At 38.3% G+C, this 24634-nt stretch overlaps 1 protein-coding gene across 2 annotated transcripts; it reads left to right on the top strand.

Moving 5' to 3' along the window:
- Positions 1-23818, top strand: LOC123505249 (fumarate hydratase, mitochondrial-like). Of its 2 annotated transcripts, XM_045256468.1 has the most exons (12): positions 1-253; positions 2095-2127; positions 3938-4072; positions 5213-5377; positions 5671-5796; positions 5889-6044; positions 6717-6893; positions 7086-7305; positions 7527-7671; positions 8085-8232; positions 17651-17838; positions 23508-23818. In XM_045256468.1, exons 1-11 carry the CDS (start codon positions 125-127, stop codon positions 17780-17782), a joined length of 1566 nt encoding a protein of 521 aa, XP_045112403.1. In that variant the 5' UTR covers positions 1-124; the 3' UTR covers positions 17783-17838; positions 23508-23818. The 2 variants fall into 2 exon arrangements, with proteins under 2 accessions (XP_045112403.1, XP_045112404.1); XM_045256469.1 differs by lacking the exon at positions 2095-2127.
- The last annotated feature ends 816 nt before the right edge of the window (positions 23819-24634 follow it).

Here is a 24634-nt window from a genome sequence, read left to right as displayed (position 1 = left end):
CCCTTGTCTTAAGCTGTGGGAGATGGTAAGGTTACATTATTACATGGGGAATGTGACTTGTTTTGAAGACGTCACGTAAGCCTTCGCCTCCCAAACACTCCCCGGTGCTGGCAGCCCCAGACCCATGCCTAGTGCAGCAACAGCAGTGATGGCAGCCCTCCGAGCAGCATCCAACAGGGCTTCTCGCCTCGCCCATGCCCTCAGTGGGCGTCTGCATCAACAACAGGCGGGGCTCGCTACTTCTTCAGTCATGGTAAGTGCTGACTTGTACAAAGTAATGCATACAGGCAAGTGACAATAGGCAGGGAGAGAAGAGGAGGACTGGGATTCTGCAGGGCCGGTCATCCGCAGTTCCCTCTGTGACCTACCCTGCCACTGTTGCTAGGTGTCTCAGTCACTTATTTATGCATATGTTTGAGCTGTAGTAGCCAGCGGCAATGAACAACCTTGCCTGGGACTGCTTCATCCATGAGACTTCACCAACTGTCCCTGGCCCCATCCATACCTGCCTCACCTGCTGGACTTGCCATTCACCGTCACCACTCTGATTAAATTGTAACCAAACAGATTCAACATTCTAACACCAAACTGGAAGATGCAGCGTATGTGGCAAGATCCGAATACTTGAATCAATCTAGGCCTTGGTACTCAGTAGTCCAACGATTGCTTAATGACCTGTTTCGAGTTTGATAGTATTCTTTTCTGGCGGGCTCCCCGACCTAACCACTAATAACCTGAGTGGGGGAGGAAGCCACACTGCTCATGTGGCATCCACAGAAAAATAGATAAATATGAAATAGTAATATAGATCATTTAAAGCAATCTTTTGAGTAGGCAAGCAAATGTCTAATTATGTCATCTTCCATTTGAATATCACAACTTTGCAGTTTTCTAATTAGTTTTATTTTATTGGTATACACTTAATACATGTGAATAACATATTAGTCTTAGTGGTAACTCTTACCAATAGCACCTCCTAAGTATTTTTAAATACCCCCTTCCCCCCTCAACAAGCTTGGGGGTACATGGGGAATTGGGAATATGGGATGGGTGGGGAACAAATTTAGCAAAATTTGGTCCAAAAAAAGTCTACAGACCCTCTTAGCCTGAATTAGCTCAGGGGGCTGCTTCCCCCAGACACCCCCCTTGGGTCTTTACCTAACCTAAACATCTAGCAGGGGGCTGTACCCTCCCAGACCTTCTATAATAGCACGGGGGCTGTGCTTCCCCACACCCCCCTCCTGGACTAAGCAAACTCGGGAGCAGCTGTGCCCTCCTAGATCCCTCCAAGGACCCCCAACATCACATTGTACTACGTCACAGTGGTTGCATGCTCACCAACACCTGAACACATGCATAACTCTCCTTGCTTGTGAGCAGGGCGACAAGCTTCATCATTGTGGACTTTGTGTTTTGGGAGGCACTTACCAAACTTTGAGAGTCTGTGTAGGACACACCAAGGCTGCCGGCCAAATAAAACCACAAAAAACATATTAGGCATAAACTACTTCATCACTAAATGTCAGTAATTTACTGCTTTGTTAGGAGGTGCTATTGGTAAGATTATCTGTCTTAGCATTTCCACATACATATTATTGTGATATTTCTGAAGAAATGTGCATTGGGAGCAAAACCTACAGTTGAACTTCATTTTGTGCCTTTTACTACATATCCAGTAAATCTGTTGGTAGATACATATTAGCACATGTATAATATTCAGTGTTTGTTTTTATGTGTAAATGCTTGTTAGTGGTGAGATACTTAATGCATGTTACTGAAGGCAATGTATGACACTACAATATTTATAAACTCCATGTTCAGGTGCATACATATATTGATTTACAGATATATAGCATTGCCAGTTTGCTTTATTCCTAAACCACCATGGAACCACAAGGATTGAAAAGATTATGTGGTTTAAGATGTATGGTTGAACTTATTACCTTATATGTTAAATTAGTGCAAGGCAGAGATATGTTAGAGGATACTTTGACTATGAGAACACCAGTGACCTCCATCTCTGTCAGTATTGCAGACATTTGTTCAGCTCATGGGTGAATATTGATGTCTTATGCTTTCCTTTTCTCCCATCAGAAAACCAAAGTAGGGAAAACTAAATTCAACAAGGTAAGGGACTCCTCTCAAGGTCAGCTTTGCTTATAGTTTGAACAAAATCTCTACTTGCAAGAGTCTCAATGCACGGATAGGTCAAGCAGCTACATGTGCACAGACCATCACACTCATGCTCATATGTATTTTGTCATTAGCTACTTATCTTTATCCTGATTGAGTACCTGTTTGGAATAGTGGATATTAATGTAGTGAAATGCACCAACCTATGAGTATGTTGGTTAGAACCAGTAATAACTTTGTTTGGATTTTTATTTCTCTATACTTGGCTGTCACACTCAGTGCTTTGAAATTTTTGTCATCTTTGATATGTATACACTCAACATTAGTCTCCAACAAGACTACACACTATCTAAATGTACAGCATGTTCTTATATGTTGTGTATATTTTAACTTTCTTCTCAGAACTCTCAACAGGTATAACCACACCAGTAGTGTCTCTACTAAGCATTCTAAAATTCTCCTTATTTTAGGAGTCTTTTCTCACACATATGGCTTCTGTCCCATTTATAGATTTTTTGCAGATGTCCAGTCTCTGCTAGAGTGCTGTGTGTGTGTTTCAGTACTTCTACTCCACAATTAAATCCTTAATCTCTACTAGACTTTATAGATTATCATATGTACATGTACATAATTATTTTCATTGCTCTGACCATCGATAACTGTTGTTCACACCCCCAAACTCTTTTCAAATCAAATCAGTCCCTTTCGCTGCCTAGGTCTTGTGTTGTTGACTTTTCTCAATACCCTATCTTGATTTACATATGTCAGTGCTGACAATACATTCTTGTGTTGTCTTGTAATATCTTTTTCATTTCACTGTTTTGTTACTTATTTCATAATTTTTTTTGTAATTATCTTCTTTGTAAAGTGCTCCTCTGTGCCTTTCCTTTGCTTCCATGTTTGTACAACCAGTTTTTCATGTTTATCTTTCTGTCTTATATTTGAGACTATGATAACTAATGACAATTCCTTCTTGGCTTTTGCATACACTTAAAATTGTCTCTTATTGTCACACAGCCAGTCTGTTGTTTGTACTGATTACATAATCATCTTTGATTTTGTTGTTTGTGAGGGAATGTATATATAATGAGAGGTGAAAGATTGCACTTGTAAATTTCAAAATCAAACCAGTATAAAAGTGCATCCCGAAAACAATTTATTGAAGCACAGTGTGGTGTATAAAGATGTTTAACTCTCAATGGCATGATTTAATCTACGCTGGTAATTTGCCCCACTAAGATCCTTCGAGACCTGTTAAGGGAATAATCAGGTCTGCATTTGCTCCTGTGCATACACTCCCTTGCACTGTGCAGCTCCCTCATTATCCTGTCCCTTCTTTTTCAAAAGTATTTCAGCATTTTTTCCTCACATTTTATGGTAGGTCCTCCTCTTGCATCATACACTTTGATTGCTTTTGCCCATCCTTCTTTTTTACAACACAAGCAGGTTTTAAATTTTACAAGCAAGTAGAATGTATGTTATTTATTTTATCTTTTGTTCCTTATGACACCTGGATGAGATTTCAAGAGATGTTCAAGATCAATAAGTGTTTCTTTAATAAAGATCAGTTTGATGCTAATTTAGCAAGGTAAGTTTAAGTGTAAGAGGTAGACAGTACTATATAAGTTATATCCTTAGTCTCATAAAGGACTCAGAGAAAAAGTTGAATGCTACATAGACCATCACCCAGAGATTCCTTGAGTGGGTCATTATTAGTATGAGCCTTCTCTAGTTTCTTCAAAGTGAATAATGCATGCATATTATTAACCATTTCCATGCCTCACCTTCACTCTCGCACTACCAGGCTGCTCAGGAGGGTGTTCGCAAGGAGTATGACACCTTTGGAGAGCTGGAGGTTCCCAACAGCAAGTACTATGGTGCCCAAACTGTTCGCTCTGTAATGAACTTCCCCATCGGAGGAGAAAATGAACGCATGCCGGTGAGGTGTGTGCGTGTGTATGTGTGAATGTGCTTGTATGTGAGAGTGTGTCAGTATATTTATCCAGCTTTATTAGTGTAGTTCTAGTACCTGAGCTACGCTTATATTATTTCCTTGAAATTATGTACACTTGTCATCTCTACCATTTCTCCAAGTCTATTCCAGGTATTAGTATTTCTGTGTGAAGCTTTTTTGTCATTCATATATCTCCTTTCTTCAACTTTTCTTTTCTTTTTTAACCCTCCTGGACTAGCTCTGACAATTCAGCAAAAATTGGTTACTTTCTGTCACCAATTTCTCAATTTTAGCTTGACCAATAAATAGAAAATTAAATAGCATCACACTTATCAATTCTATCGTCAATCTCCTTATCAATTCCCCTCTAGTCTCCTGCAAACCTGAACTTTCAGGGTGAAGTGAAGTAACTTTCAGCATTTCTTCAGCCTATGTTTGGATGGCTGTGTGCTTTTCAGTGATACACAAGACTCCTTTATCTGGTTCACTCACCAGTTTCTCTCAGTCACTCACTCACATTAATGCTTAAATCTATAATTTTTGTAGATACACTAAAGGAAATAGTATAGCTGTCTGTTGCATAATAATACATAAGAAAAAATTTTCAATTGTCACCTTTAGGAGGATGTACGTGAGCAAAACACTGTCTACTACAATTAGTATTATATTTTCTTTGGTAAAACTATTTGAGAGACTTGAGAGAATAGCTTTAAACTCTACCAATAGTATTTTAAGGCAGTTTTTAAGCATATTTGCCCTTATGTGAAGTGGAAGTTACATGTTGCTTATTCTCATCCGAGGAATCAGGAAGATAAATTATTTTTACTCCCCATTGTCATTAGTATGGTTCACAGGACATTGAGGCTCGGAGAGAAACATCATTGTGAGGGGAGGATATTCATAGTCCCCCCAAAAAGCACTGCAATTTAACATTAAGCCCACAAACGGCACATCAATTATAGACACCACTCACCCTTTAGGGGTTAAAATATCCACTCTGCAATAATTGTGAGAGAGAGAAAGAGAGAGAGAGTAGTGTGTATCATTAGGGAAACCTGCAATTTGATATACAGACAAAAATAAAGAAAAATTATGTTGGTTTACCAAAACATGCTCTTTCTGCAGTTACCTGTGATCAAGGCTTTTGGTGTCCTGAAGAAGGCAGCGGCACAAGTCAACAAGGAGTTTGGCCTTGATCCTAAGGTTTCTGATGCCATCTCTAAAGCAGCAGATGAAGTTATTAGTGGCAAGCTGTATGATGAGCACTTCCCTTTGGTCATCTGGCAGACGGTAGGCATGTCATATATTCAGTATTATCTACTAAGTAGATGCCACAATGTTCCTGACTCTGCTCTGTTAAATCACTTATCACCTGGAAATTATGTAGTCTTTTATGTATATTTTCCAGTGTACAACACATCTAAAAAGCTATTAGTGGATTTCAGGTATTTATTTATATATTTATTCATTTATTGTATATTTTTAATGTCGGTCTTAGCTAGTGTACTCTTAATTAAAGTCTCAAGCAAACATATGCTGGAACTCAGCAGATTGTGAGTGCTTATCTTCTGTTTTTCATGCAGGGCTCAGGCACACAGTCCAACATGAACACCAATGAGGTCATTGCTAACCGTGCTATAGAAATGATGGGAGGACAGCTTGGCTCCAAGACACCTGTCCACCCCAACGACCATGTTAACAAGAGCCAGGTAATTTCAGCACCCATTCTTAAATTTATCATTGAAAAAGATAATGTTGTATAAGTTCAACATTTTCCTTATCCAAAATTTGCTACTTACAGAGCTCCAATGACACTTACCCGACAGCCATGCACATTGCCACTGCTGTAGAGATTCACAATACTCTTCTGCCTGGCCTGATAGCTCTTCATAAGGCTCTGGATGACAAATCCAAGGAGTTTGCAGACATTGTCAAGATTGGTCGAACCCACACTCAGGTAGTGAAAATTCTTTAATATTTCTAGAGAAATATTCAATAAGTATTAGTCTTGTGATGGTTTGATATTGGTTGTTACATGTGTCAGTTATGCAAGTGTTTTGTAGTTGCAGCAGTAGTAGTAATAGCAGCAATAGCAACAGTAATGATAGTAGTAGTGTTAGGTGTAATGACAGTACTAGTGATGGTTGTCCAACAGTGAATTATATACTTGAAGCTCAGTATTATATATTAAAAATATGTTCAATTACATATTAAAAATGAATTAACAGTTTCAGTATATGCATTTAAATAAGCAGATCATAAAGTTTACTGACCTGTACTGATGCTTTCATCAGAGACTGTAAGAATGAGTGAATTTGAAGCAAATTTTCTATCACTATATTCATTTTTTTCTTGTGTGAATGGTAACAGAAGAATGATGAGTGAAGGTTGTAATCTTTGAGATGATATCCTCCAGTCACCCCTGATTTTAAAAGACCATCAGTAGATTAGTGTTGAAACAAAGCATTAGATAGAATATTATACTAGATACAGAATACCAATGGAAAGTATGCCTGTATTTTTACTAAGTAGATGGCCAAGGTCTGTATTATTTCAAGGACAATGTATAATTGGTATCAGAGATAATAGAAATTTGTAATACTGTGATCTTGGTTTCTGAATTGCACAGGATGCCACTCCCCTCACTCTAGGCCAAGAGTTTGGAGGATATGCCCAGCAGATTGCATTTGGCATTGAGCGGGTAAAGGCCACTCTGCCCCGTCTGTACATGCTTGCTGCAGGTGGCACAGCTGTGGGCACTGGACTCAACACCAGAATTGGTTTTGCTGAGAAAGTGGCTGCCAAGGTATTTTGATGATACTAGTGAAATATGCAAATTTTTTTTTTTTTTTATGTGTTTACAGTTTCTCTCTCTCTCTCTCTCTCTCTCTCTCTCTCTCTCTCTCTCTCTCTCTCTCTCTCTCTCTCTCTCTCTAAGTCTCTGCATCTTAGTAATGTAATATTTCTCTTTGTTAAAGTTTTACTACCTATCATGCAGGTGTCAGAGCTGACTGGACTGCCATTTGTCACTGCACCCAATAAGTTTGAGGCACTGGCAGCCCATGATGCCATGGTTGAGGTGTCTGGAGCCCTCAATGTACTTGCTTGCTCCATCATGAAGATTGCCAACGATATCAGGTTTTTGGCCTCAGGTCCCCGCTGTGGTCTTGGGGAACTGTCACTGCCAGAGAATGAGCCAGGATCCTCCATCATGCCAGGTTAGAAGATGCACATTTGGATCACTCTTTTGCTTATGAAGTACATTAATGTGATGAATTGCTGTTTATATTATATCTTTTGATATTTTTCTTTTGCTTTCAGTTGTGATCAAAATGTCAGGAATTGTGTGTGATTACTTGAGAAGAAAAGCTATGCTCAATCATATGTGGCAAATTGATCATAAGGTAAAATGGAAAGTGAGAGGTTCTTGTCTTCACAGGGAAGGTGAATCCCACACAGTGTGAGGCCATCACTATGGTTGCTGCTCAGGTGATGGGAAACCACGTGGCTGTCACAGTGGGTGGCTCCAATGGTCACTTTGAATTGAATGTCTTCAAACCAATGATGGTGGCCAATGTGCTGAGGTACCATTTATTGCTTACCTTCCCTTAGTTTGTTAGAATATTTTGTTGTAGTTGAATCATGTACATTCTCAGCAGTCTCTATATGCTCTAAAATTCATAAAGTTTAAATATTAATTAATGAGCTGTGTCTCTGTTCAGACACAGCAGCAGCAGCCCTTCAATGTTTGTTGCTTTAGAGTCAGTGATGAAATCTGCAGGATTTATGGATAGGATAAGAATGACTTTTGGATTGAATAATTGTAATCCTAGCATTAAACTTTTGATACATACACAGCTGAGTATGTGTTTGTGCTTAAATTCCCTTGGCTGTCAGTATCACAGCTATGAAGCAGTTTGGGTGTATAAAAGCTATGTTACGTAATTTTTTTATGTAACATAGTTAATAGCCTTTAATATTTGTGATGCAATTCCAGGTCCATCCGACTTTTAGGAGACAGTTGCCATGCCTTTGTGGACAATTGTGTCACTGGCATTGAGGCCAATAGGGAAAGGATTGACAAACTTCTCCATGAAAGCCTGATGCTTGTCACAGCTCTCAACCCCCACATTGGATATGATAAGGTAAAGAAATATAATTATCCTTTTGCACTCTAGACTTACAAACTCTCTACCCATTCAGTAGCAGACGCAACTCCCAAACATAATAGTGAAATAATGCTTCTTAGTCCAAATAGTTTAATTATAGAATTGCTCTTTGTAGATGAATACCCAAAATAATTCATCCATATTGTAATATTCCAATTTTGAATGCATGTAATTCACTGTTTGATCTGCTGCAGTCTCTGACAAGACAGCCAGACGTTACCCTACGGAACGAGCTCAGAGCTCATTATTTCCAATCTTAGGATAGGCCTGAGACCAGGCACACACCACACACCGGGACAACAAGGTCACAACTCCTCGATTTACATCCCGTACCTACTCACTGCTAGGTGAACAGGGGCTACACGTGAAAGGAGACACACCCAAATATCTCCACCCGGCTGGGGAATCAAACCCCAGTCCTCTGGCTTGTGAAGCCAACGCTCTAACCACTGAACTACCGGGCCGTGTGTGTGTGTGTGTGTGTGTGTGTGTATTTACGTATTTACCTATTTGTATTTACCTATTTGTGTATTACAGGGCCCGAGCTAAGCTCTCTGTGTCCTGTCTCCTTGTCCATTCCTGTCATATCTCTCTTTCATCTGATTGACACACACCGTGTCAACGACATCACTGCTCAGTTTATTCCACTTATCAATGCTACGATGCGGGAAACTGTATTTTCTCACGTCATTTAGACAGATGTCCTTTGTTAGCTTTTTCCCATGTCCTCAGAGATGATTACTTGTGGTCACCTTTATCAACTCTCTATCCAGTATGTCAATCTTGTTCACCAATTTATACATAGTTATCATGTGTCCTCTTGTTCTTCTCTCTTCTAATGTGGTCAGCCCCAGCTTCCTCAGTCTTTCCTCATAGTCTAACTCCCTGAGTCCTGGTACCATCCTTGTTGCCAGCCTCTGTACCCTTTCTACCTTCTTCACATTTTTCTTCATATGCAGTGACCAGACACATGCTGCATATTCTAACTGGGGTCTTATTAAGGTACATAATATCTTCTTCATCATTCCTTCATCTAGGTAGTGGAATGCAAGGCCAATATTTTGAAGCATGTTGTATGTTTTCCAAAAAATCTTGTTAATGTGTTTCTCCGGTGACAAAGTGTTTTGCACGGTTACTCCTAAGTCTTTCTCCTCATTGGTCTCTTTAATTTTCTCATCACCCAGCCTGTAATCCCTGTTTGGTCTGTATCTACTTCTTCCCATTTTCATAACATGGGTCTTGTCTATATTAAATTCCATCTGCCACTCTTTACTCCACTCATATATTTTATCAAGATCTTCCTGTAACTTGTTACAATCTTCCACATTCTTTACTCTCCTCATAATTTTAGTATCGTCCGCAAACATGTTCATGTAACTGTCAATTCCTACTGGCATATCATTAACATAAATCAAAAACATGATGGGACCCAGCACTGACCCTTGTGGAACTCCACTGGTTACCTTCTTCCACTCGGACTTCCTTCCTCTCACCACTGTTCTCATTTCTCTTCCCATTAAGTAATTTTCCATCCATTTTGCTAGTTTATCATTTACTCCTCCAATCATCTTTAGTTTCCACATCAGTCTATTGTGTGGTACTTTATCAAAGGCCTTTCTCAAGTCCAGGTAGATAGCATCCACCCATCCCTCTCTATGTTGTAGTATGTCAGTCACTCTTGAATAAAAACATAATAAATTGGATACACACGATCTTCCTTTTCTGAAACCAAACTGCCTTTCACTCAGAATGTTTTCACTTTCTAGATACTCACTCCACTTAGCTTTAATTACTTCTTCACATACCTTGCACAATATACTAGTCAACGATACTGGTCTATAATTTAGCGGTTCCATTCTACTACCATTCTTATATATAGGCACAATGTCAGCTCTTTTCCACTCTTTCGGGACTAATCCTGTTCGTATGGAGGTTTCCACAATATCAAATACGGGGTTCAACAATTGATCCTTACATTCATTTAGCAACCTCCCAGATATGCCATCAGGCCCCATTGATTTATTAATATCCAGATTGCTTATAATTTTCCTTACATCTTCCTTAGTAACCATGATGTCCTGCATTTGCTTTATTTCCGTAGGCCTTCCTCCCATAAAATGCTCCTCCTTTGTAAACACTTTGCAAAAGTTGTCGTTCAAAATTTCAGCTATATCTCCAGCATCTTCATATACTTCTTCCCGTTTTTACCTTTTCTATTGCCTCCCTTTTATTTAGTTTTCCATTTATGAATTTGTAAAACATTTTGGGTCACTATCACAGTTTTCCACCACCCTCTGTTCATATTCCTTCTGTGCTGTTCTCCTTACTTCAACATATCTATTCCTTGCTGTTTTGTAGCCTTCCTTGATAATACATCACTGTTTTTCTTAAGTTTCTTCCATGCCTTTTCTTTGTTCTTTTTTGCTTCTTCACAATTTCTATTAAACCACTGTTTATTATTTAAAGTCCTCTTTCTGTAATATGGCACAAACTTTTTCACAACAGAGTTATACAAATCCATAAATTTATCGTACTTCAATTGCATATCCCTTTCCTGGTATACCACGGACCAGTCAATTTCATTAAAGAACTCCCTTATATGGTTATAATTTGCCCTAGTATAATTTAATTTTTCCTCCCTGCGTTCCACAATCTTATTCGTGCTTAATTCTGTATCCAGCTCAAAGCTTAGGACATCATGATGGCTTTTCCCCAAGGAACTTTCATGTTCAATTTCCTCTTTTAGAGAGATACCCCTGGTAAATACCAAATCCAACCTTGCTGCAACATCTTGTCCCCTGCACCTTGTTGGTGATCTCACCCACTGTGTCATCAAGTTATTTGTTGCTACCTTTAACAATGTGTGTGTGTGTGTGTGTGTGTGTGTGTGTGTGTGTGTGTGTGTGTGTGTGTGTGTGTATTTACCTAGTTGTATATACTAAGTTGTATATTACAGGGTTTGAGTGGGGGCTCATAGTGACCTGTCTCCATATCCACATTTATCCTACTTCTCCCTTAATTTGTGCACACTTTCTGCTGCTGCAATCTCTTCACTCAATCCATTCCAGATGTTCACCGTCCTATGTGGAAAACTGAATTTCTTAATGTTCCTCAGACACTGACTTTTCTTGATCTTGGGATGTTTTCTTCTTCGTCTACCTTCATCTTCCATCAGTGATACCAAGTCTTGTCTATCAATCTTTTACATATGGTTTACTAACTTATACATCGTTATTAGGTCCCCTCTTTCCCGTCTATCTTTCAAAGTTGGTGGTTCCATTTCCTTCAGTCTTCCTTCATAGGGAAGATCCTTTATTTCTGGGACCATCTTTGCAGCAGTCCTTTGGAGACTTCTAATTTTTGATGTCTTTCTGCCTGTTTGGTGACCACACCACTGCTGCATATTCTAGTTTAGGTCTTATCATAGTGGTTATGATCTTTTTTTCATCATACTTTTATCCATGTAATTGAATGCCATCCTGATGTTAGTTAGTGTCTTGTATGTTGAAGCAAATAGTCTTTTTATGTGTCTTTCTGAAGTCAGGGCGTCTTGTGTAATCACTCCCAGGTCTATCTCTTCACTCCTTTTCATTATAATCTCTTTTATTACTTTTATCCATTTCCATTACATGGCATTTCCTGGTATTAAATTCTAATTTCCACTTTTGGCTCCATTCCCTTATCTTGTCAGTATCTTTCTGCAATTCCATACAATCACCAATGTTCTTTATTACTCTCAAAAGTTTTGCATTGTCTACAAACAAATTTATGTAGCTATTCAAACCCTCTTGTATACTTGAAACATAATTGGTGCCAGGACCAAACCTTGTGGTATGCTACTGATAACTGTGCTTTAGCTTGATAAACCCTCTTGTATACTTGAAACATAATTGGTGCCAGGACCAAACCTTGTGGTATGCTACTGGTAACTGTGCTCTAGCTTGATGAGGTGTCCCCTATCATTGTCCTCATTTCCTTATCACTTAAGTAGTCTGTCATCTAATTTAAGATATTTCTCTTTATTCCTCCCATGTGTTCTATTTTCATTAGGAGTCTTTTATGTAGCACTTTGTCAAAAGCCTTCTTAGTATCCAGATACATTGTGTCAACCCATCTATCTCTCCCTTGTACTTTATCTATTTATCTTGTATAAAAGCTTAGTAAATTTGTAATACATGATCTTCCTTTTCTGAATCCAAATTGGAAGTTATTAGTTATTTCATTTCCTTCCAGATATTCTAGCCATTTTCTTTAATAACAGTTCCACAGATCTTTCCCTCAACAGTAGTTAGTGACACTGGTCTATAATTTAGGGGCTCAGTCTTTTTTCTTCCTTTGTATATTAGGACTATATTTGAGGCCCCACCCACAAGAGGGGGATAACCCTCAAAGTTGCCGGTTTTGAGTTACGGGAGGGAACTTGTTGATAAGGTGTGTAGAATTCTTGTGAAAGTGTCGGCATCACAATATTCAACCTTACTGTTGGCAAAATTTAGGCCCAAAGTTGGGGAACTTGGTGAAAAAATTTGGCCAGACTAAGTATCCGAAATCCCTGCAAGAGAGGGACAAGCCTCACGAGTGGATGGATGTGCCGAACCAATCAGCACGGAGGATTTTGCCATGCCCCACAGCCAGCCAATCATGTGCGCCGCTCTTCCGCTCATTGCCTCCTATGCCACCTTCACACAAACAGACCAGCTGATGACATCCTGGACTACTAGCACCAGTGGGAGAACCAAAAGTAAAGTGTCACAGAAATTCCATCACTGTGACCACCAACCTTGTGTGTGGGTGGAGGGATGGAAATAAATCCCCAATCAACCCTCTTTATTCAGTTAGATGGTGATTTATTTGGTTGGTAAATCCACTAAGGGCATTATCTGGAACAAAAAAGAGTTCCTAATGATGAACTTAACTGTCTCAAGCCAGTATAAAGGATGAGAATCCACCATAGAATGCTTACAATCAGAAATACAATAAAAGGAATAATATTTTATTAGGTATTCACGGTAGGGTGGTAAACAAAATGTACTGGGGCATAAAAATTATTATTATGTAATAAAAATCATATAGCGAGAAAAAGCTAGACCAGACCTTTCATTTCATATATAATAGTTATACATTGTGGCCGTTTTCATTACCATGAGAATTGAAAAACTTTGAGCGCGATTTTCTTGAAAGTAGGGTCATGAGGTTTATCCCCCTCTCACAGGTGGGGCCTCATTTGCTCTTTTCCATTCCTTTGGTACCTTCCCTTCCATTAGAGAGTTGTTGATTATATCCCAAATTGCTTCCACCAGTTGTTCTCTACATTCTCTCAGTGTCCATCCTGACACTTCATCTGGCCCCATTGCCTTTCTTACATCCACCTTTTCTAGTAATTCTGCAATTTTCTGTTTTTTTGCACCACAATGTTTCTTAATCCTTCCTGTGTTTCTTGGTTGCTTGCCTTTATGAACTCTCTCCCTCTTCATTGAATAATGATTTAAAACTCTTATTCATAAGTTCATTAATATCTTCCAGTGCTTCATATACAGTGAAGACTCAATACTCGAACGTCTAAATGCTCGAACTTTTCAATACTCAAAACACAAAAATTTGATTTAATACTTGAAAAATACCTAACAGTCGAACGTCCACACCCATGGTTGTAAACAAAGGTTCCTGGCGTCCCCCTTCCCCCTCCACCAGTTGTGACTTGTGCTGCCGCGGTCATCAGAATAACATTCTCCTGCATTCTATCTGTAGTTTTTCATTTATAAACTTACATTAACACCAAAAGCTTATTAGTGGTGAAAATATCTGGTAATCAAATGGCCGCACATTTGGTTGTATACTAAGCTGTATCATCTCCCTTTTCGCAGCCACCAATGTACCATTTTGATGTTGTATTAGTGGTAATACTGGTATTACTGTAATACTGGTATACTGGATGGTGGTGCGCATCACTAATCCTACCGCAAGCTTGAGATAAACAACAATCTTCTGCATTCTGTCGGTAGTTTTTCATTTAGAAACTTAAGATGACACCAGAGAGGCTTAGTAGTGATGAAAATAAGGAATCTTGTGAGAGTGCAAGTGTTAGTGAGCCACAGCACTTCATTAGTGGACTTACAGGAATCACACAGGAGAAAAGTTACATAAGATGTTTTCGTGGATGGTGACTCATCCTCCGGTCATCTCCCTCCTCCTCCCCACCCTTCTCCCTCCTCTTCTAAGTTATCCATCCCTAGCCTTCACTTACGGTATGTACAAAAAAAAAAAAAAATTACTTTTAAATTTTTGTAAACTTGAGGTTTTGATAAGATTGGAACGAATTACCTGATTTATAGGTATCAATAATCAAACTTTTTAATACTCGAACAGCCATTTGGAACGAATTAAGTTCGAGTATTGAGTCTCCACTGTATCTTATTTCACTGAATTAACTTAGTGATGGTTTCTCTTCATCACTTCACTACATCCTTTTCAAAATTTCTCTCCCTCTCCCTTCTTATTCTATTGTATTCGTTTTGTGCCTCTTTATACTGCTCCTTACTTACTTCATTTTGTTGCTTTCTTAATTTTTCCAAGCTGCATCATAACACTTTTTAGCTTTTGCTCATAGAGCATTATACCTCATGTGTTTGTTCTCTTTTACTATGTATTCGGGAACATATCTCTTAACTCCCTCATTATACTTGTTTAGGAATATATCATACTTCTCTTGAATTGTTTTGCCTTGCATAATTTTCTTCCAATCAATACTACCAAAGTAACTTCTTAATACTCCAAAATTTGACTTAACATGATTCCGTTGTTTTTGTTTGTGTTCCTCATTGCATTTCAAAATTTTCTGATTAATTTCTAGGACCACATGATCACTTTTTTCTATTTGGCTATGATATTTGATGCTTGGACAAGGTTCCATTTTTATTGTAAATACCAAATCCAGCATAGATGGTTCTTCTTCCCCTCTTTATCTTGTATAGTCCTTTACCCATTGGTCCAATATGTTTACCATTGCCAGTTGTAACACTTCCTCCCTCCAACATACAGCATGACTGTTTGCATCCATTTCTTCCCAATTTACGTATTTGCAGTTAAGATCCCCCACATGTAGCACTCTTCTGTCCTGGCAATTTACCACTTCCATTTGCATTTCTTTATGTACAGTAAGCCTCCATGTATTAGTCTTTGGTGGCTTATATGTTACTATGATACTTGTTTTTTTCCCTCTCACTGGTCCTAATTGTTATGCTTGAAACCTCTGCCAGTCCATCTCTGTACTGTACCTCCTCCACGTATATATCCTCTTGAATCATTATCACTACTCCTACTTTTCCCCTTCTTTCTCTCCTCCAAACATTATATCCCTGCTCTTTAAAATTCACTTGCATGTTTTCACCTAACTTTGTTTCTGTTATACATACCACATCCAGTCCTATTTCCAATATGTAATCTCTCACTTCCAAGTTTCCTGATTTAAATCCATCTATGTTTGTGTGTGTGTGTGTGTGTGTGTGTGTGTGTGTGTGTATTTACCTAGTTGTAGTTTCACAGGGCCTGAGGTTTATGCTCGTGTGGCCCCGTCTCCATATCTACACTTATCCAATTTTTCTTTAAAACTATGCACACTTGTTGCTGACACCACTTCTTCACTCAAACTGTTCCATGTCTCAACACATCTTTGTGGGAAACTATACTTTTTAGTATCTCTTACACATCTTCCCTTCCTCAGCTTTTTACTATGCAGTCTTGTGCTTTGAGTGTCATATTCTTCTCTCAGGATCAGTTTCTCATTATCCACTTGGTCCATTCCGTTGATCAATTTATAAACTTGTATCAGATCCCTCTCTCCTTCTCTGTTCCAGGTTGGTAGATCCATAGCCTTTAGTCTCTCCTCATATGTCATCCCTTCAAATTCTGGAACCATTCTTGTAGCCATTTTTTGTAGTCTCTAACTTCCATATGTGTTTCTTTTTATGAGGGGTCCACACTACTCCTGCATATTCCAATCTGGGTCTTATTATAGTACTTATCAATTTCTTCATCATTTCTTTGTCCATGTAGTGAAATGCTACTCCAATATTCCTTAGCAAATTATATGTCTCTCTGAAAATTCTATCAATATGGCTTACTGGTTGATTGTTTTCTTCCATCGTCACTCCTAAGTCCTTTTCCTTTATTTTACTTTCTCCAGTTCTACTCCATCTCCCATCTTATAGATTCCTACGGGTCGTCTTTCACTCTTTCCCATTTCCATGACATGGCTTTTGTCCACATTGAATTCCATTTCCCACTTTTTGCTCCATTCCCAGATCTTATTTAGGTCTTCCTGCAATATTTCACAATCCTCTTTTTGCTTTATAACTCTGCACAGTTTCATATCATCCACAAACAGATTTATGTAGCTGTTCACTCCTTCTGTCATGTCATTTATATATATGAGGAAAAGTATTGGTGCTAATACTGACCCCTGCGGCACTCTGCTTTCTACTGCTCTCCACTTGGACTTCATATCTTTAACTACCGTCCTTATTTCTCTCCCCCTCAAATAACTTTCCATCCATCTCAATGTGCTTCCTTTTAAGTCACCCTTCTCCTCTAACTTCCACAGTAATCTTGCATGTGGCACTTTGTCAAATGCCTTTTTTTAAATCCAAATAAATACAGTCAACCCATCCCTCTCTCTCTTGTACTCTATCAACTATTCTAGAGTAGAAACTCAGTAAATTAGTTACACACGACCGTCTTTTTCTAAAACCAGATTGGCTATTTGATATTAATTTGTTGTCTTCAAGGAACTCAATCCATTGTTTCTTTATTATTCTTTCACACATCTTGCATATTACACTATAGTCCGTTCATCCAAAGAATCCAGGCCGAAAATACTAGTTCGGTTGGCAGCCCTGATCACCCCCGCCGCCACTGAACCTTCCCGACACTTAAATTTTCTTCAAGTACATTTATTTTTCTTCACTTAATTCAATAGATATACAAGTTTGTAGCTTGAAGAAATATAAATGTACTTGAAGAAAATTTAAGTGTCGGGAAGATTTAGTGGCGGCGGGGATGGGCAGGGCTGCCAACCGAACTAGCAGTTTGGGCCTGGAATCTTTGGATGAACGGACTATAGTTAGTGATACTGGTCTGTAATTTAAAGGTTCTTCCTTCCTTCCGCTCTTATATATGGGAACCACCTCAGCTCTTTTCCATTCTACTGGTACTGTTCCATTTTCTATTGAGCATTTTATGATGTTGTATATAGGACTTGCTAGTTCTTCCCTACATTCTTTCAGTATTCTGCCTGAGACTTCATCTGGTCCCATTGTGTGTGTGTGTGTGTGTGTGTGTGTGTGTTTCAGTCCATACTATCCCCTTCCCTGCATTCCAATTTACATTTTTTCCTCAGGCTGCCAAAATTGCTAAGACTGCCCACAAAGAAGGTTCCACCCTGAAAGAAACAGCCCTTAAGCTAGACTACTTGACAGAGGAACAGTTTAACCAGTGGGTGCGGCCAGAAGACATGCTGGGACCCAAGTAAATGCCCTGCTCATCCCTCATCACTTCCATCAACATCATTTTCCAACCTTCTCAGAGGTATGAGACATGTTATTTATTTATTTGTTTTACTCTGGTAAATTCTTACAGAAAATATCTTTTCAGCTATAGTTTCCTCTAAGATAGTCTAACTGAAAATATTGTGTATTTAGCCTTTTGCTTATCATGTTGGTAGCCATAAAGGAAAGAGAAAAGATAAGAAATCTAATATAAAAGAAAAGAATAAGCAATAGATATCATGTGCATTATTTTTTTTGTATCTTCCCCACTTAAATTTCAGGTTATGGTATAGACAATTTTTGTTCTCTTGTAGCAGACACTGTTAACATGCATGCACAGAAAGGAAGTACAAACAGCTGCTCCTTACTGGATTATGACTTCTCCGAGCAAAACAGCCTTGTTATGTATTACAGGGGGAGAGGGGGCTAGTTTTAGTTTCCTGTCTCCAAAATTGTGATATATTACTGTGGTGAAACAGTACAAACAAACAGTGGAAGATGTTACAAGTGTGGATGGCGTGGCTAGCAGCGTAGACAAAAACAATAGCGTGAGGGCCAGAAGTGAGACTAGCAGGATAATTGAGACTCTGCTGGGGCTGAGGCAATTGGAAGAATTTAGTGGTGCAAGGGAGTTCTTGGGCTTTAGAGAGAAAAAGACCAACATGAGAAAAATAATAGCTGTGAAAACAGAAGTTAGGTGCCTAAGGGAAATGCTAGCCAGAATAGTGGAGAAACAGGATCAGCTCTTCAAAGAAAATTGAGGGCTAGTGGAGAAATGTGGTAGATTGGAGGAGGCAATGATGGCAAACAAAGAGAAAAGGAAAACAGTGCCCTTAAGGAAAAGTGCAAGAGTTATGAAGCGGCATTGGAAGGACTAAGAGAACAGATGGTGTTAAGGTGGGGATGTGGGGACTAGAGAAGGAGAAATGAATGAAACTAAATTGGAAGAGTGGAAGAAGGTATGGAAAAAAGAATGTGAAGATGAAAAAGTTAGCTTTGCAAAAGTAATCAAACAACAGATACAAGAGGAAACCAAGGATACAGTTTACAAGTAATTAAAGAAAAGGAAGAGCTAATGAGAGACACGGTGAACAAAAAGAAGTGTATGGTTATATTCGAACTACAAGGGAAGAAAAATCCAGTGAAATTTGTGAGAGAAAAGGAGGAGAAAGAAATGGTTAAAAAATTATTTCAGTGGTTTAGGATGAGGAACAGGGTCTTGAGAAAGAAACTGAAGAAATATGTAAACTTGGAAAATACAGTGAGGGAACTAAAATGCCACTAAAAAGTTAAAATGAGATCTCAAGTAAGAGTTGAAGAAATACTAGTGAGGACTGGGAAACTTGCTGGAAAAACAGAATATAAAAACATTTGGATAGAGAGATATGAACCAGGCAGAAAGGGAAAAGAGAGAGAGAGAACTGAGGAATGAAACTAAAGAAAAAAAGCAAGAGAAAGACAGAGGCAGAGAAGAAGAAATTTTATTGGAGAGTTTTAGACATGAGACTGAGGAAATGGTATGTCTGGTAAGGGGAAGAAATACACTAAGAGTTATGTATACAAATGTTGATGGATTGATTTCGGGAATAGTAAAAATGAGAGATTATATGTTGGAAAAAGACCGGACGTGGTGTGCATAACAAAAACAGAATTAAGTGAAGACATCCTTGTAAATTTAGAGAGCAGGGATATAATGCTTGGAGGAGAGACAGAAGGGGAAAAGTAGGAATGTTGATAATGACTTGAGAGGATATAAACGTGGAGGAAGTACAGTACAGAGATTGACTGGCAGAGGTTTTAAGCATAACAATTAGGACCAGTGAGAAGGAAAAAAGGAGTATCCTAGTAACATATGTACCACCAAAGACTAATATTATGGAAGCTTGATGTACATAAAGAAATGCAAAATGAACTGCTAAATTGCTTGGACAATATGTTAAGCAAGGGCAGAAGAGTGCTACTTGTAGGGGATCTAAACTGCAAACATGTAAATTGGGAAGAAATGGAAGTAAACATTCATGCTGGGACACAAGCAAAAGAGATTAAATCATGCCAAGACAAATTTTGAAGGATTAAGAAATTACTTTGGTAGCATTGATTGAGAGGAAACCATGAGAGGGAAGACAGTCCAAGAGAACTGTGATGTATTCCTAGACAAGTATAATGAGAGATTAAAGAGATATGTTCCTGAATACATAGTAAAAGAGAGCAAACATATGTGGTATAATGCTATATGTGCAAAAGCTAAAATGTGTAAGGATGCAGCTTGGAAAAAAATTAAGGAAGGAGCAAAATTAAGAAAATAGGAAGCAGTATAAAGAGGCACGAAATTAATTCATTAGAAGAAGGAAGGAGGAAAGAAATTTGAATAGGATGTAGTGAAGAGATGTGAAGAGGAAGCCAAGCTTTTTTGTAAATATATAAATGAAAATATGACAAACAGACCATCACTAAGGTAATTAAGAGAAATAGGATATATGAAACAACAGAAGAAATGAGTGAACTTATGATTGAGAGCCTTAAATCAATATTTAATGAAGAGGAATGAAGCGACACAGGAAGGATTAAGAAACGTTGTGGTGCATAAACAGAAAATTAACAAATTACTAGAAAAGATGGATGTAAGAAAGGCAATGGTGCCAGATGGAGTGTTAAGATGGACACTGAGAGAATGTAGAGAATAACTGGTATAACTAATTTGGGATGTAATCAATTGCTCTCTAATAGAAGGGAAGACAGTAAGAGAATGGAAAAGAGCAAATTTAGTCCTGATATACAAAGGAAGAAAAAAGACCGAGTCTCTACATTATAGACTAGTGACACTGACTAGTGTTGTGGGAAAGATCTGTGAAATTGTAATTAAAGAAAAATGGTTGGAATATCTGGAGGAAAACTGAATAATAAATAATTCCCAGTTTGGTTCTAGAAAAGGAAGATCATGCATAATAAATTTAATAAGCTCTAATACAAGAGTAATAAATGAAGTACTACAAGGGAGAGCTGAATGGGTTGACAGAGTGTATCTAGACATTAAAAATGCTTTCGATAGAGTACCACACAAAAGACTGCTATGAAGATAGAACACATTGGGGAATACAGGAAAATATCTTAAGCTGGATGATGGACTACTTATCTGATAGGAAAATGAGGACAATGATAAGAGATACCCCATTAAGTTGGAGAATAGTTACAATTGGCATACCACATGGTTCAGTGTTGGCACCAATTATGTTTCAAGTACAGTGGAGACTCAATACTTGAACTTTTCAATATTCGAACGCAAAAGTTCGATTTAATACTCGAAAAAATATCTTACAGTCGAACATCCACACCCGTGGTTGTAAACAAAGACTCCCTGGCATCCCCTCTCCCCCTCCACCAGTTGTGACTTGTGATGCCATGGTCTATCTGTAGTTTTTCATTTATAAACTTACATTAATACCAAAGGCTTATTAGTTGTGAAAATATCTGGTAATCAAATGGCTGTACATTTGGTCGTATACAAAGCTCTGTCATCTCCCTTCTCGCAGTCGCCACTGTACCGTTTGGATGCCATGTTTATGGTAATACCGGTATTACTGCAATACCGGTATACTGGATGGTGGTGCGCATCACTATAGCCCTTCTACGCTATGGAGTCACTTTGGGTGTGGACGCTGTGGTAAATCCTTGGCTCGCCACTATGCCAAATCAGCCCCAGTACATATTACTGCGTGTCATTCGTCACCTATTTACTAATTATTCTTATGTTTTATTTCCCATTAAATACTTTTTTAGATTCAATAAGGGTTTGTAGTGTTATGAATGCACTGTAGTATTGTAATATAGATAATAACAATTAGTATACATACATAAATAGTACGACACATGGCAACGCTATTTTGCGGGGTTGTCAGGTAGGTCTGGGAAGGCAGGCAGGTCAGGGGTCGGGGATTAAGGTGGATCAGGGTCATTCATTCATCACCTGGCCACCCACCCAGCAAGATGGAAGGAAGCGTCACGAATCGTGGTGGACCAATACACAGCCGAGAGAAAGAACTTGTATACAACGTATATAACTACTTAGAAGAAAAGAAGAAGATAGAGAGAGAGAGAGAGAGAGAGAGGTGGGTGGTGGGGTGGTGTAGGCTTAAAAGGGTCAGGCTATCTTATCCTTTTTAATTGCCCTAGTACTGGGTGAGATTTGGCAACGCTGTAGCTGGGAAGTCCCCTTTTTGCGGCCCCACCCAAAGTGACTCCATAGCGTGGTTTGAGTATAGTCCTACCGTAGTCTAGAGATAAACAACAATATTCTGCGTTCTGTCGGTAGTTTTCCATTTACAAACTTACAGTGGCACCAAAGAGGTTTAGCAGTGATGAAAATAAGGAATCTGGTGAGAGTGCAAGTGTTAGTGAGCCACAGCACTCCATTAGTGGATTCACAGGAATCACACATGAGAAAAGTTACACAGGACGTTTTCATGGATGGTGACTCATCCTCTGATGACCTCCCTCTTCCTCCTTCCTACTCTTCTCCCCTCCTCTTTTAAGTTATCCATCACCAGCCTTCATTTACAGTATGTATAAAACAAAATTGAAAGAAAAAAAAAAACATTGAAATTTTTATAAACTTGGTTTTACTAAGATTGGAACGAATTATCTGATTTATAGGTATCAATAGTCAAATTTTTTAGTACTCAAACAGCCATTTGGAATTAATTAAGTTCGAGTATTGAGTCTCCACTGTATATATTAACGATATACATGAGGGTTTAAGTAGGTATATAATTTTATTTGTAGACAATGCAAAACTTTTGAGAGTACTAAGGAACATTGAGAACTGAATGAAATGCAGAAAGATATTGGCAAGATCTGGGAATAGAGCCAAAGTAGAAACTAGAATTTAATACCAAGAAGTGCCATGTAATGGAAAAGGGTAAAAGTAATAGAAGACCTATGTTGGAGTACAAAATGGAAGAAGAGATTATAATGAAAAGGAGTGAAGAGAAAGACCTGGGAGTGATAATACAAGACACCCTGACTCCAGAAAGATACATTAATGTGTTATTTGCTTCAACATACAAGACACTAACATATATCAGGGTGGCATTCATTTACATGGATATAAGTATGATGAAAAAGATCATAACCACTATAATATATAATAAGGCCTAGATTAGAATGTGCAGCAGTGGTGTGGTCACCATACAAGCAGAGGACATCAGGAAACTAGAAAGAATCCAAAGGACTGCTACAAAGATGATGCCAGAAATAAAGGATCTTCCCTATAAAGAAAGATGGAAGGAAATGGAACTTACAACTTTGAAGGATAGATGGAAAAGAGGGGATCTAATAACGATGTATATGTTAGTAAACCATATGGAGAAGATAGATAGACAAGACCTTGTATCATTGACAGAGAATGGAGATAGATGAACAAGAGGACACTCCAAGATCATTAAAAGTCAGTACTCAAGGAACATTAAAAAGTTTAGTTTTCTACACAGGATGGTGTACATCTGGAACAGCTTGAGTGAAAAGATTGTAGCAGCGGAAAGTGTGAAACGTTGGATAAAAAGTAGGTATGGAGACAGATCACTATAAGCCCTGCTCGAACCCTGTAATATACAACTGTGTAAACACACACACACACACACACACACACACACACACATTCATTCATTCATTCATCTTTCCCTAATCTAAACAATGGTCTCTAATTCCTTTCAGACTGGATCATCATGATTGTAAGAACATAAGGAAGTAAGGGAAGCTGCAAGAAGCTGTCAAGCTTTAACTTGGCCATCCCTGCAGGAAACATCATTATATATATAAATACCTATCTGCTCTGAACAACAAGACTGCTTAGCAGGTACTAGTCTCAACTCAAATACTACAGAATCTTATGTCAGCACCATGGTATTTATCTAGCTGGTATATTTTCAGAGCACAAACAAGAATGCAACTGAAATGTATAATTTTGTAACCATGGAATTTTCAAGGTTTGTAAATAAGAGTAAAGAATAAAGGTTTCCTATGAATCAGTCTCTTAGTGGTTGGATAGAGGAAATAGCTAGATGTTTATTTTATTTATTTATAAAATGAAGGAGAACATGGAATTCCTGATTTGTATTATAGAAGTAATCCAGGGAAAGTTACAAATGCCCTTTTTTTAGGTACTTATTTAATAAGAGATGATGTGTGTATGTGTGACATGATATTATATGTACAATAACGGAGGGAGTTGGGGGATCATGTCAGCCTCCCCCTAATCATAAGGTACACTTAGTATATGCAGGTCAGCTGGTAGGTACAGTACATGTATGGTAAGATTGGGGTAAATGAAACAGGTATTTACGTACTAGTTATATTTACCTATAGCTGTATATTGCAGGGTTCAGCGGAGCTCATAGTGACCCGTCTCCATATCTACATTTATCTTACTTAGGGTGTAACAAACAACATGCATAGTGTCTGCCCTATTAATAATGAAAAAGTTTCCGTTAAAATTAAAGGAAGAAAATGAGGCCCTATGTCGGTAGAGCATTGTTGGTGTCACGAGGGATAACGATACCAGACAATATTTATTATTTTTTTTTTCTGACTTTTTTTTTCACTAATAATACAGTGTTTTGTGATTACCAAAACATGCTGATTCTAGTGGTGTTATTCTTAATAGTAAAAACAATGTATCTACCATGATGTAGGAGGAAAACAATAACCAACCAGACACTTCCTCTGCCACTATGAATGTATCAATATTTTTTACATGTCGAGGGCAAAACGAACGGGTGTACTGAACTGTTCGGAGTACTCTCGATTTCTTGTGCGCAGTCTATTTTTGTGACATGTTTTAG

Source organism: Portunus trituberculatus, chromosome 17 (genome assembly GCF_017591435.1).
Source record: "Portunus trituberculatus isolate SZX2019 chromosome 17, ASM1759143v1, whole genome shotgun sequence".
Lineage (NCBI taxonomy): Eukaryota > Metazoa > Arthropoda > Malacostraca > Decapoda > Portunidae > Portunus > Portunus trituberculatus.
This window is presented reverse-complemented; position numbering and strand designations above follow the sequence as displayed.

Excerpts from the sequence above, each read along its gene's own strand:
- LOC123505249 (XM_045256468.1), top strand. The coding sequence starts at position 125 with ATGCCTAGTGCAGCAACAGCAGTGATGGCAGCCCTCCGAGCAGCATCC. Across the intron at positions 6,045-6,716 it reads TTGGTCGAACCCACACTCAG|GATGCCACTCCCCTCACTCT; the intron begins GTAGTGAAAATT and ends TGAATTGCACAG. Across the intron at positions 6,894-7,085 it reads CTGAGAAAGTGGCTGCCAAG|GTGTCAGAGCTGACTGGACT; the intron begins GTATTTTGATGA and ends CCTATCATGCAG.